The 14,037-nt window shown below is 38.6% G+C and overlaps 1 protein-coding gene across 1 annotated transcript in view; it reads right to left on the reverse strand.

Annotated features, from left to right (window-relative positions):
• reck (reversion-inducing-cysteine-rich protein with kazal motifs) overlaps positions 1-13,039 on the reverse strand; it is a 98,719-nt gene extending 85,680 nt beyond the window's left edge. Inside the window, exon 1 of the mRNA XM_040126884.1 lies at positions 12,839-13,039. Within this exon, the coding sequence (XP_039982818.1) occupies positions 12,839-12,911 (73 nt within the window). The 5' untranslated portion in view covers positions 12,912-13,039. The remainder of the gene's footprint in view (positions 1-12,838) is intronic.
• Positions 13,040-14,037: the final 998 nt, after the last annotated feature.

Raw genomic sequence — 14,037 nt, forward strand, 5'->3', positions numbered from 1 at the left:
GTTAAGGTACAGTTACATCAAACCATCTACATAGGGGTCGCAGTATGATCAGCACATTAGCAGAGCAGGAGCAAATTCAGGTCATCCACGTTTTGGCAGCGCTCAGAGCTCAACACTCAATCACTCTAATTACACACATATAACTAAAGAAATTACACAGCCTGTGTAAACAGCTGGATTGATTAAAATAGAAGCACTTCTATTCTGTCAGATGCATGAATAGACATGATGTTATCTTTGCTTGGTGCTGCAAAGTGCATCATACAATGACTGATAGAATGAATTGCTAATTTGTTGTGAGTAGAGTTTAAAGAAATCAAACTGTATACATATAACCGGTTCTTTTGAGGTTTTTTATTTTATCCTTTTAGGTTATATTGTTCTAACATGGTACATGTTCTTAAATATATATATATATATGTATACATACATATATATATATATATATATACACACATATATATACATGTAAAGTGTGAGTGAGTTGAAGCAACACAGGCAAAAATGCAGGTATAAAATATAACTATTATAGGGTTTTGTGTTTTTAGCAAATTAGCAAATTGTCTTTTTAGGCTTTTGAAATAGCAGAGGGTGAGTAGTTACAGATCTCCTTACTTCTTACAGGTAAAATCCATAAAATTTTAAAATGCTGCTGTGATGAATTTAGTACACCTGAGGGAATCTATCTGCCAGCATAAGCTGTCCCTCAGTACTCAACTTCTTTTTATAAAAATACCAGATTCTACAAAATTCAAAGACACTGCTATTTCTAACTCGTGACAAAAAAAAAAAATGAGGCTTACTTTTATGGGAGTCAGTTGAGTCCAGGGATGTCACGGTGACAGGACATTTTTGTTTTAAATGTTAGATTTGCATTTTTGAAAGTTTGTCCTGAAACAATACCCATTTGGCCATATGTATCCCCATCTCTTACCATATAAGTAACTTTGTATATGACAGCTTTGGTTTGTACAGACTTGAAAGAATAATGAAACTGAATAGCAGCACAGAACTGATAGCAAATGTGTAAGTTTTAATGTCTAACAACCATGCACATGACAAAAAAGAGCATTATTATGACAAAAATAAGATGTCAGTGAGAGTGTTTGCAGGAGTACACAGCCACACATACACAGAGCGGAGAAGCCTTTTGTATGCTACCACTCTCCTTCCTGCATTCTTCAGAGCCGCTGCAGACTCTCTGGGGGGAGTTTAATGGATGGAGGTCAAAGGTCACTTCCTGTGCATGGATTAATTGAGATCTGCCATACAGAGTTGAGCATTAAAGAATCAACAGAGCGTTTTGATAGTTGTAGAGAACAAGGGGAAGATTCAGAAAAATGTAAAAATTTTTCCCTATGCATTTTATTCATCATGTAAAGAAAATAAGCAGATAAACAAGCCTATATAATTTGTTTCTTCACCCAGGGTATCAACTTGGACTTTTGCAGCCCATAATGGTCCAAATGCCTTTTCTGAGGAGTTTCACATTGGAAAGAATGAAATTCGGAGAGGAAAACAGTAAACTGAGTAAATGTTTGGTTTTTGGTAAGATTCACTGACATGTGAGACAATGAAAAACTTACTTCATTACTTCATTTACTTACTTCTGATACAGAACTAACATCATCTGCAAAACGCCTCAGACTGACATCTGTGAGAGGGACATGATGAACAGATTTCAGAGAGAGGAGCAGTACAGGCCTACATCTTGCTCTGTTAAAATACGCTCCTGTGATGGTAAAAATATGGCTTTAACAGGACCGAGGGTCTTATCAGATGGTTACGGTTAGGGTAAGGGGCTAGGGAATGCATTATGTCAATGACGGGTCACAACGAATATAGTAAAAGAACGATGTGTGTGTGTGTGTGTGTGTATGTGTGTGTGTGTGTGTGTGTGTGTGTGTGTGTGTGTGTGTGTGTGTGTATGTTTATTGTCCAGTGTTACATCAGCACATCACTTTGCTAATTAAGTAAGGGTGGGGAAGTTTGGGAATCTCACAACCAGTTGAATTTTGGTGGGAGACTGCACGCAAACAGTCACTATCTTTACATACCCTTGGTATGACTTTGTTGACAAGAACTGAGAAGGTAAAGCACTGTTCTCTTATGATCTATTGTGTGACAATAAGCGGTCTGTGACTTTGGTCACTAGCCATGTGCCATGTCAACAGTTGGCTGAATTTACAACTTTTCAATACAGAGTTACAAAGATACAACATAACATATACCAAAAAGGAGCTTAAGTTAGCTAGTAGTCCCTGGAATTGCCACTCTGAAAGTGTTAAGTATAAACACCAAGTGTGTGGTCCTGCGTCTTAACTCAATCGTCTGGTGTGTACATTCTGAGAATTAGAATATTCAAAAATCAGTTAAATGTTTCGTTATGTCTGTAGTCTCCCATGTTTTCCAAATTGATTAAGATTTGTGCACCATGCTTATATGTTGAAAGATGGCAAAAGCTTGTACTGTGATTATTACCTAGTTCATCCAGCTAAGCTGATGTTTAGTGCAGAGTTTACAGTCCTCATAAACCATGCCTTTACATCTGTCATTTCCACAAAATTTGGCTTTTGCCCTCTCAGAGACTGCAGCATAGATTTGAATGGCATATTGTTTATTGATGGATTTTCACTTTTGTTTTGGGACAATCAGACATGCAAATTTGCAAGCTCACAGGATGTAGGGCTTTGCCTCACAACACAGTGCTAACTGTTGTTTATCTGTCAAGTGTGTTGTCTGTTGCCTTTCTTCAAATTGGGTCCTTTTTAATTGTTTAACCATATAAATTACAGGTTCTGTATAATAATGTACTGTAATTGCACTTTCTGATATGTTTTTTGGAAATGTGTGTATGGATATATGGTTATGCATAGAAGAGCGACCAGTCCAGGCACATGCTAACCAGGTGTGCACTGAGCAATATACAGTAACACACACCAGCCACACAGCCACAAAAACCTCTGGAACACCTGAATCCTATCAGAGAAAGACCAGATGTCCAACACACACACACACACACACACACAGACCCAGACCTCCAGATGGTAGACAATGTCCTGCCCCCTCATTTCATATTCAATTAGCAGAATCAAAGGAGGAGGCAGACCTCACCTACTGTATTCTTTGTGTGTAATGGGAAATTAGATGCATGTGGACATCTAGAGTTTGGCAAACGGCAGTAGAACAGAGAGTGAGATGGGGAAAGGAGGGAGGCAAAGAGAAGGGATTTACCAATAGGAAAACCGTTCAATGTTTCTGCTACATTTGCCCACTGGATGGGTGCCAAAGAGAAAGAAGGAATTTTTGTAATCAATTTCAGACACCTAATCCCAATAAAACTGTCACGTCGGTACCCAGTGTACACGTATCATTTATCAATAAATCCACTGCTCAAACAGCACTACACACTTGACACTTTGCATATCATTAAATAAATCATAAAGGGGGATGACTAACTAATTTATTATGTTTCATGTGAATATCATATCCTGAATATGATCAAAGGCTCACAGTAAGGCTCAATTCTCAATTTCCTCAATGTATGCAGGTATATCTCCTCAAGCATGTATTAATTCAGTAAAAGTAAAGATATAATAATAAATGAATAATAAATTAATGATCTTCACCATAAATTTAACGTGATAGCAGGGATGTCCTCAACCAGATTTAACGTCAAGCTCTATGGGAAGAAGGAAAATATCAATTAACTTTTAAATCGCAATTCTTATCTTCTATGATTCTGAATCAATTCACAGATTCCAAAAGTCGGTTTTTGTACATTGTTAATAAGGTCACGGTTTCTTCTTACTATTTTACAGAGTGAAAATGCCTGTGTAACGAGAGCAGTGTTAACTCCCGATGATGACAGTAGAAATGAACATCCATTAAAGTAGATAGTAAAGTAGATATTAAGTAAACTTTTAATGAAGGCAAGCATTTGGGCACATTTTGGATTTTATAACATAAAAACCAACATCTCAAGACAAAAATAAAACTTTTTGTTAACAGATTGTCACCATCACTCAGAGACTTATTACAGCATAGTGGACCTCTGAGCTCCAGTTCTACAAAACGAGCCAGCCAAAGCGCATCCTTTAAAGAACTTTAAGCCAAGTCTCATCCGATGAGATACTAACTCAGTTAATAATACACTTCATTTCAAGAAAGAACTGCATCCATACAGAGTTTTGGATACTATGTTTTTTTTTTTACAGGTATTCCCTGCTATTAACAAAGAGGCTGTTGGAGACTTACTAACAGTACAGCAGAGCACGCTGACTCCAGAACCTAGTGGTGGCTAAGTTATACTTTCATTTCATAATTCCCATACAGGCAGTAGACTGACATGTTTCCAAATTGTTGCAGTTAATGGTTTGAAAAGCTGTACAGTCCCACAAACTTTTCTCTAATGTTTCTGTCCTTTTGTTTCTGTTCTCCTTTACCATTAAGGACAGCTAACATTAATCAACATTTCTGTAAATTTGCCACTGTTAACCAGCTGACTAATTTTCAACTGCAGTACATCTTGTAAAAACACCACAATAACTAGAGCATCTAAAATGTACAACACCTGCTCCCAACTGTTAACATTCAATAATTTCTATGAACAAACACACAGCTGTCCTGCAGATTTATATTATAGAAACACTGAAAATGTTAGAAAAAGTTTCCCTGTGTTGTTTTCCTGTTACCTTTGATTTCCATGTCTCCTTCCTCAAAACCAAATAATCAACTGACAGACTACATTCTCTTTTATGTTAGTATCTGTCTTCACTTAGTCACAATCCAGTCAAGCTAACACATAGCCAGTTGTAGTCCATTTCAATTAATTGGAAAATAAAGTTTGATTGTACACAAAACACACAGCTTAATTTCACTTCTACTAGAAGAGCACATGGGAAAGGATTTATTTCATATTTTTTAATTGTGAAAAAGAATACGCTGAGTTAAATACACAAACTATGGTATGTCATAACACTATAAGAGCAACAGAAGACCTTCAGGAAATGAGCAGAAAATGTAACTATCCTGGAATAGCCCTTTATTTATTTCTAATACAATAAATAGCTAAAGGCCAACATTTGAGAGAGTATTCAACATCTTTACTTTTTTACATTTTGTGGTGTCTTGTATTTCTATAAATTATCAAGGCCCCCAAGCAGTTGCTTCTTGTCAAAGTCAACCCAGGGTTCAAATCAGTCAGTCAGAAAAAGTTAACTCATAAATGACCGTGGCTATTTTTTAAAGCTACAGTATGTTCTAATATATTTTAGTTGAAATATGCTACAAAACATATCTTAATGTGGAGAGGCTGTGACGCAGACTCATTGAACAGGCTGGCAGCAGTGCAGAGATATTCATTCTTAAGTTTTTGAGCAAGCCTTGCCCCTCTAACCAATAAGAGAAGGCCATAGTATGGTAAGGGGACTCACAGGCTGGCAGATTCCCGCATTAACAGAGATAGCGTACATGACGTAGGTGTAGGGCTGGGCGTAGCGTAATGGACCAGGGAGCGAGAGGGGTGGGATGGGATTAGCAGGGTGGTTTGCCTGGCTTGGTTTCTAGAATTTGCATGTTGTAGCTATAATGGAAAAAATGGCAACTACGATAATACATTAGTGGCATCCTTAATATTACTCAAAAGAATTCCAATATAATCATGACATTTAAGTGATGTTACACTGTAGTTATTGATAACAGCAACTTAGTTGCACTTAGTTTTTGTATGACAAAAACATTATATCCCTCAAAAGTTACTGGCTTCAACTTAACCTTCTAAAGCTTGTTGAGACACTGTTAATTGTGCAAATTATAGTTAAATTGTGGCTCTTGCAATTAAAATCTCTGTCTCAAATCACAATTTAAATATATAAACAATTAATTATTAGGTACTAAAAGCAGTAATAATGCACCATAAAGCAAACAGGCACTTCTTCACATGTTCTTGCTTCAATCATGATGGCCTTGATATTCCTTTTGGATAGGACTATCAGAATTCCACGTCATTTGATATGGGATTTTTGGAATTTATTGACAATGCCATTACCACTATTTAACTTTTTTTTACTGTCCCCATTGGACTCTCCAAGTCTCGCTGCAACCAAATTAAGCTCTTAGCAAGTTCTAGCAGGAAGACAACTGTCAGCCAGCCTTATCTTGTCATCACACTGAAACATGTCTTCCACTATTATCCAATGATTTCACAGGGTTCTGTGCGTGTTCTTTCCTGTCATTGAATGATCATCTTAGTGGAAGAATATTTAAACCCCTTAACTATAGTCTCTCTCTATTGTCATTGCCATCTATGCTACTCACAACTTCACCAATTCTGTCACGAATTATCCCATTTTAATAACAGATCTTGCTCCAGAATGTCTGATTCTGATGAGGGCCTAGCAGATCATGCTGAACTTTTAGCCATTCTGCCATTTCGTTTAATGCCTGCTGTTCACACATCACCATTTAGCAATCCACATCCCAGACAATCACCTCCAACAATCCGAGCGAGCCCAGCTCATCAGCATTTTAGCCAAAAATGGTCTGAATCCAGCACCCGGCCCGGATCTGTCCCAGCTTAAAGCCATGGCTTCAGGTTTTCTGAGGAAGGCAGCCCCTGTCGAGGATGATCACACCCCAGCACCATCTCCAAACCAAGGCCATAAGGGCGCAAAAAAGTCATGTCCACTTCCTCAACCTGCCAAGTGCAAAAAGTTAAACCTCCAATCTACCATCTGACCAGTTAGTTTTCCTTTCAGCAATCCCCCAGTTCACCAACACGATATCCAAAATGGATATATGCCTGCATGCACTAGAAAATCCCTCGCGTTCCTTGTCAAATCAAACCCACGGATCTTTAATGGCACCACATCTTCCCGCCACCTCAACCATGCATTACAGCCAAGCACTTCCCATGTATAATCTTGCCAGTGCCATTCCTGCAACCTCCACAAGTAGGCCATACATTTCTTCTGACGCTAATATATCCTCTAGGCTGAGACAAAAAATCCTATAGGTCAAGGATATTAATCTGATTAGCATTATTCTGCCTTCATCATTAAATAATCAAAACATCACATCATCTAACATATCGTGGGCGTCTTCATATCTGCCAATGCCAGATTATCCAAAGATTTATCAATAGGGGTTTTTCTGGTGGCATTTGCAGTCTATCACAATGTTATCTGCTCCGGTTTTCCTGAACGCCATCAAGAACTGGACATATACATGGCATTAATCAGCAATCTGAAGTATGGCAAGAACATATTCTACCAATATCACAAAGCCTCAATTTGATCTGCAACTCGACTGGTCAGTTCTGGGCACAGAAATGCTTATTTTAGTTAGTGTAGGATGCCCACTCATTACCTGTTTAGACCGTGGCCTTCAAGGATACTCAACCCCGCTATGCCCCAATGCTGCATTCTGACCCCTCTCATCTATGCCCAACCTGTTTGCGAGTAAACCTCCTCCTTTTTCGAAAACTTTCACCTTCAACTGCTCAACTCAAATGCCATGGCTGTCAGTCTATGCAAGTAAGCACACCCACGGTCAGTATGCTTTCACAATCTTGTTTTGGAGCAATTCAAATGTTACCTTGACTTGATTCATAAAGTCACTGTTCATGTGTACCTGTAGGTTCCTGAGCACCAACCAAATGTACATGGAAACATCTCAGGGTCAAATTTTTTTTTTGAATTTTGGAAATCTTAATGAAGCATCCAGTTTGAGATTCAATTTTACTGTGTGTACAGCAGTGAAAGTTTGAGTTGAAGTTGTTACATCACAAAATACAGGAACTATCAAGATGGCTGAATACCTGCTGAATGTCAAATCTTGTAGGATCTCCTGTCTCTCTTTTCCCTTATTATAGTTTTATTTTCTACAAATAAAAGGTTACCTTTGTAATAACTGCCATGACATAATTTCATTTTAATACTTCTTGAAATAGGTCAAAACTTTTCTACATTATTGATTTTCTGCAACTTTGTGGAGCTTTTTAGCATCTTTTAGATCATTGTTTTGGTTTTAAAGATGAACATTAACTGTCTAGGTTCAGTCAGTGCTTTCATCAACCTTGTTTCCAGCAGCAGCCGGCAGCTGTTTTCAGTGGAAAAGCTCTGATACACCCACTGTGAACTACCTGCTCAGTACCAAATAACAGACAGAAACAGCTAGAGAGACTACCTGTTGAACATAGTGGAGTAGTTAGCTTATACAAGCCAGATACAGTATTTTTCTTAGGAGTTGGTAGAGACCAACAACAGTACTTAAAGGGATTGAATATTAGACTCACATTCGCTCACCTATGTCTGCTGGATGCACGCAAATTGGTTAGTGGAGGTTGTAAGCACTCAGTGATGGTTTAAACAATTGCCTGGAGTATGGAACCCATGGACATCACCAAAAGCTGAGTTTCCTCCCTTGAGACGCTTTGCCAGGCCTTGACTGCAACCGCTTTCAGTTACTGCTTGTTTGTGGGTCTTTCTGCCCTCAGTTTTGTCTTCAGTAAGTGAAAAGCGTGCTCAGTTGGGTTGAGGTTAGGTGACTGACTTGGCCATTGATGAATATTAAATTTCTTTGCCTTGAGAAGCTCTTGTGTTTCTTTTCCAGTATCCATCTGTACTGTGAAGCAACATCCAAACAGTTTTGCTGCATTTGGCTGGATCCGTGCAAATAGTATATCCCTGTACACTTAAAAATTCAACCTGCTACTTCTATCAGCGGTCACATCATCAATAAACATCAGTGACCTAGTTCCATTGGCAGCCATTCATGCCCATGCCATAACACTGCCTCCACTGTGTTTGACAGATGATGTGGTATGCTTTGGCTCATGAGCCGTTTCTTTCCTTCGCCATACTCTTCTCATCCAATCATTCTGGTACAAGTTAATCTTGGTTTCATCTGTCCAAAGAATCTTGTTCCAGAACTGGGCAGGCTTTTATAGATGTTTTCTGGCAAAGTTTAATCTGCCCTTTCTGTTCTTGAGTTTTTTACCAGTGGTTTGCACTTGTGGTAAACCCTCGGTATTTACATGCATGAAGGTGTCTCTTGGTTGCAGACTTTGACAATGATACACCTACCTCCTCGAGAGTGTTCTTGACCTAGATGTTGTGAAGGGGTTTATCTTAACCTTGGAAAGAATTCTGCGATCATCCATTTTAGTTGTCTTCCGTGGTCTGCCAGGCCTTGCGGTGTTGCTGAGCTCACAATTGCATTCCTTCTTCTCAAGAATGTACCAAATTGTTGATTTGGCCACTCCTAAAGTTTCTGTCATCTGTCCGATAAGTTTGTTTTGTTTTTCTAATCTAATGATGGCCTCCTTCATTACATCGACACCTCTTTTGACCACGCATTAAGCGTTTCATGACCAGCTACGAAATGCAAATTCAACACGTGAAATCCATTCCAGACCTTTTGCCTGCTTAATTTGTCATGAAATAACAAGGGAATAGGCCACGTCGTGAAATTGTCCAGTTAGTTTTGAGCCTCTGAAAATGAGGGATTATCTATAAAAAGGTCTGTGTGTATAATATATGTATACATATACATATATATACACATGTATACATACATATATATATACATACACATGTATACATATATATATATATATATATATATATACACACACATATATATAGAGAGAGATACATACATACATATATACACACACATATTGGATGATAAAATGATTAATTGTTGTTACAAGCTCAATAGTTTCCCTGTGTTTAATATTTGATTTTACTTGCAATAGGAAAATGTATTTCAACTTCAGTATGTTTATTTCTTCTAGGGTACCTGCAATAAAGTGAAACTAAAACACAATTTGTGTGGTCACAAAGAGAAGTACTGTGTGGACACCTGCTACCACCAACATGAGTTGACACTAATTAACCTGGCCTCTATGAAATCCATGTTGGTTCAAAGAGTTAAGAGACTAGTGGCAGGTGCATGTAGACTTTAAAGTAGCACTATTACCTGTAGTAGCTGGTGCTTAATGATAACCCCACCTGGATATAGTGTACTGTAGTTAATGCAGTGTATCTACAGTTAAACCTGCACTCTGACAGCATTCCAGTTGCTCTGCTAATGTCTGTGCTGTTTACTACCATGTAAACCTCAACTATGACAAGACTGCTGATGCTGTCTTTGATAGTAGAGTGCTTTGAACTCAGCGTCTCCAGGGAACACAGTCAGGACAGTGGTCTTAGTCAAAGCAAAACTGTTCTGAAACAATTAAAGACTGTTTTTGAGAATATAAAGGGAATTACAGCCTATTTTTTTAATAGCACTAATATCAAAGAAAGTTGTCACAAGCATATGCTGTTTCTGTTCAGGAATATGTATTACTTCAACTTTATTTCTCATTCATCCTGATGTATATAAATGGTAAACTGTCAACCACAGAGGTGTATCCTTTTATAAATTCACTGGGTGTATTTCTTTTTCTTTATATTTAGCCTTGACAAAACACTAGCATTTGAGTGCTGGTTGGAAAAACATTATATTTCATGGTAAATTCAACGATCACTATACTAACGGATGGCCAAGAAATTCAACTTTAATCTTGTGTTCACAAAACTGTAATTACTTTTGCTGGACTCCAGCCCATGCCTGCTCACAGTGGACAGAAAGAAAGAACGAAAGAAAGGAAAGGGCTGCCGTTCACTTCCCTGCTCCCCCTCCTCTTTCCCTTATGCTTTGAGGAGTCAAATTGGTTCCAGATGCATTCTCTCACGGTTAGGTCCATGACCAAATCACAACATAAAAGAAATGAAGGAGAGAAGTTATTCAAAACTCAAAAGAGTGAAAAAATGTAAAAAATTTGTTCACAGAGTAAGTGGAGCCAAGAAGATGGAGAAGAACCCCTAACTTCCTAAGGGCAAAACACTTTTCCACGTGGTGGCATTTATCACACCGATAACCCTTTTCAAATTTTTTGAGACCTTTATTACTGTCACAAGCCTTTGGGAGACAATGTGCACCCCAAATGAGGATCAAAGAACTATGTTTTCTTTCATGTTCCAGGCAGATGTGCCAGGAAACTGTACAAAGTGATATTTAGCCAGAGCAAATCCACATCCTGCACCCATGTGGACTAAACATCAAAGACCTACCCACGAGCATGTTAGACCAATTTATAACCCTGCCCATGGAGCCCCCTTAGATAAAACACTCACTAAGGGAAGCTAGGATAAGCATTAGCCAAAATAATATTAAACCGTGATAACAGCTGAAGGTCTGTTGAGAAGATGCCTTGCCAAATGGCTTAAAAATGTAGCAACAAATTACAAAGTGGCAGCTCCATGTTGACTCAGCCAATTAACAAGTGAAAGCAAATTCAAGGACTGTTGTTCTACAGCACCAACACACACCTCTGTGTTTGTGTTACTGCCATAACAAGTCCCAGTGAATTAACTAGCACCCTGAAAAACTAATACACTAATCATTCAGACACATTTTGGTTACATTCTGTGCTTTCTTTCACTGACCAGACTTCATTCAAATCAGACGGAAGCTTTACTGGTGTCCTTTCTCTCTCACCTGAGAAAGCTTATCAAACATGATTTAGGACTAAATCATAAGCTACACACGTGGCATATAGACAATCCACCTATCAATACCTGGTTTCAGTTAAAATAAATTTCTGTTCGAAGCTTTTAAGGGCATACTAAAGTGTATTTTGGAAAGAGAATGATATGGGAATAACTCACGAACCAGTTAAAACATGAGGTATTTTATGGAAGTAAATGTGTTTTTTGAGGGTATTGGATGGGTTCCGAATTGAAGAATGGTTCCCACTGATTCGTAATATTTTTAGGGAATTATTCATAGAAGCGGCGTACATTTGCCAGTGGTGGCGTCAAATTGTCCATGGCGTTTGCCATCGCGGTAACGGTCGTTCTTTCCGATCATCTGTCAACTCTGTTTCCTCTCTATCCCCGGCTATTTCTCAGTAATCTCGAACGAAGAACGGACCCAATCTACTTTCGAAACACTTATAGCCTCGCCTCACACAAATATAGCAAAGAAAGAATCCAGCGAGTAAAGTTTGTATTAAATACGACATAGTTGTCCTAAAACTTCAAAGGCTCATCCAAAAAAATTTCTTGTTCTCAGAAAACGCTACACAGGATGCTAACCCCCATACACTGCGTTCTTCGAGAAGGATTGAGCGTCATGCTAACAGTCATCTCAACAATGAACTAACTCCATATATCGCCGCTTTGCTTTTCGGCAAAGTTCCATGCCAGAAATACACCACTAAAAACCTTTTTGTGAACGTGAAGGATACAGTGTTCAATTCGGTGTGTAATAAACACATAAAAGTTTAACTTTTACAATTGTTTTTTCCCGTTATTCCCACAGTCATTTCGCACATAGATACTCCGTGGTGGGCGGTAGCTAGCGCTCTTAACTAGTTAAAACGTATTGGTTTTATTGAAAATAGCGCTGGCTGTTGTACCATTCCCTTGCCCGAATTTGCCACAGAACTTTTATTATTCAGAACTCGTCCTAATAACTTGTCTGCTGTATGCCCAGGTTCACTAATAAGCAAGGTAGTGTCACATTTTAATAATTGTGAATGGAGTTTGGCGTGACATTTTCAATACACTGGAGTGTAATCTTTTGGCCACACAGGATGCCAGCTGTCACTGAATCAACAAGTTAGCCCCGACCTACCGTGTACAACAGTACAGATACCCTTATGCGAGTTATACGCTGTTCTTTTATTTTTCACCAAGTTAATCAATGCATGAAAACAGACAAAGACAGCAGTATGGACATATGACTTACAGCTGTAGAGATGAAATCATAGACCCAGACTTACCCTGAGCTCGGAGCGGCTGGCAGTAAAAGTTTAAGGCGAAGAGGAAACTGATTATCTGGAAACACACACGCATCTTATTGAAATTCTAAAGTGCATCGTGGACAAGAAGACATAGATAACTCTAGTGCTGTGATATGCTCCATGGATCCCCGGTTACCTCTCTCTCTCTCTCTCTCTCTCTTTCTCTCTCTCGCTCGCTCTCGCTCCACAAACCCCTGGTTTCGTGTGTGGACCGCAGAGGACATGCGCAGAACGGAGAACGGGCCCGGTTAACGGTGACAAAGGCAGATTTTAAAAGTACCAAACACCGAACTCAATTCAGTTCAATAAAGTTAAGAAGTGACAGTCATTGTAATCGTCTTGCTCCGGTAATTTTACTCGTAAGAGCAACAATTTTGCGTAGGGGGTAATACTGCAAGTTGACCTTCACCATCCTATAAGGCTAAAATAAATCTTTCTGATACATATTACAGGCCTTATACATTTTAGGGAGTATACCATTAATATGAAATGAAATAGTTTTTCTTACTGTAAACTGTATGCCCTCCTTCATATTTACCAGAATTACTACTCATTATATGGGCAGTAGAAAGAATTTCAGAAGTACTGAGGTCAATAGGGGAGGGTTTGCCACCTCAAATTAATCCTGGTACAAGACTACATGTATTGAGAGAGAGAGAGAGAAATAAACAAATATTTATCTATTTATTTATTTTTGTAAAAGGCCACTTCGTTTGTGGTTTCTCCCATCTTTAACATGTTCCAACTCATTTGTGCTCCCTGGTGCATACTCCGTGGCAGAACTGTATTGTTGTCTGAAAGAAGACTGGTTCAAGGGAGCTTTGAGAATGTCTTCAAGGGGAACATACTGGCAAAAGTGCTCCCTAACTGAAGCACCATGCCCCGAAAAAGTTTGAAGGGCTCAACACAGAATGATGTTTGCAAAAATATAACTGATTTCAAGACCAAGCAGAGGAAATGGGAAGAGAAACCAGCCTTTAAAAAGGGCAATCTTCAACCTTGGCTGTGATGTTTAGCTGAGCAGATTAATCTGCACCTGTGGTACAAAGAGTCTCATCTGCAAGATCTAGAAGCAGCTTTTTAAGGAAACATAATTAGTTTCATATGGACAAGGGAAATGTAATCCTAGATCAGTATTCAATTAATATATATTGGTTTATTACTGAAAAGAAAACAAG

Source organism: Xiphias gladius, chromosome 5, assembly GCF_016859285.1.
Source record: "Xiphias gladius isolate SHS-SW01 ecotype Sanya breed wild chromosome 5, ASM1685928v1, whole genome shotgun sequence".
In the NCBI taxonomy this organism is placed as follows: domain Eukaryota; kingdom Metazoa; phylum Chordata; class Actinopteri; order Istiophoriformes; family Xiphiidae; genus Xiphias; species Xiphias gladius.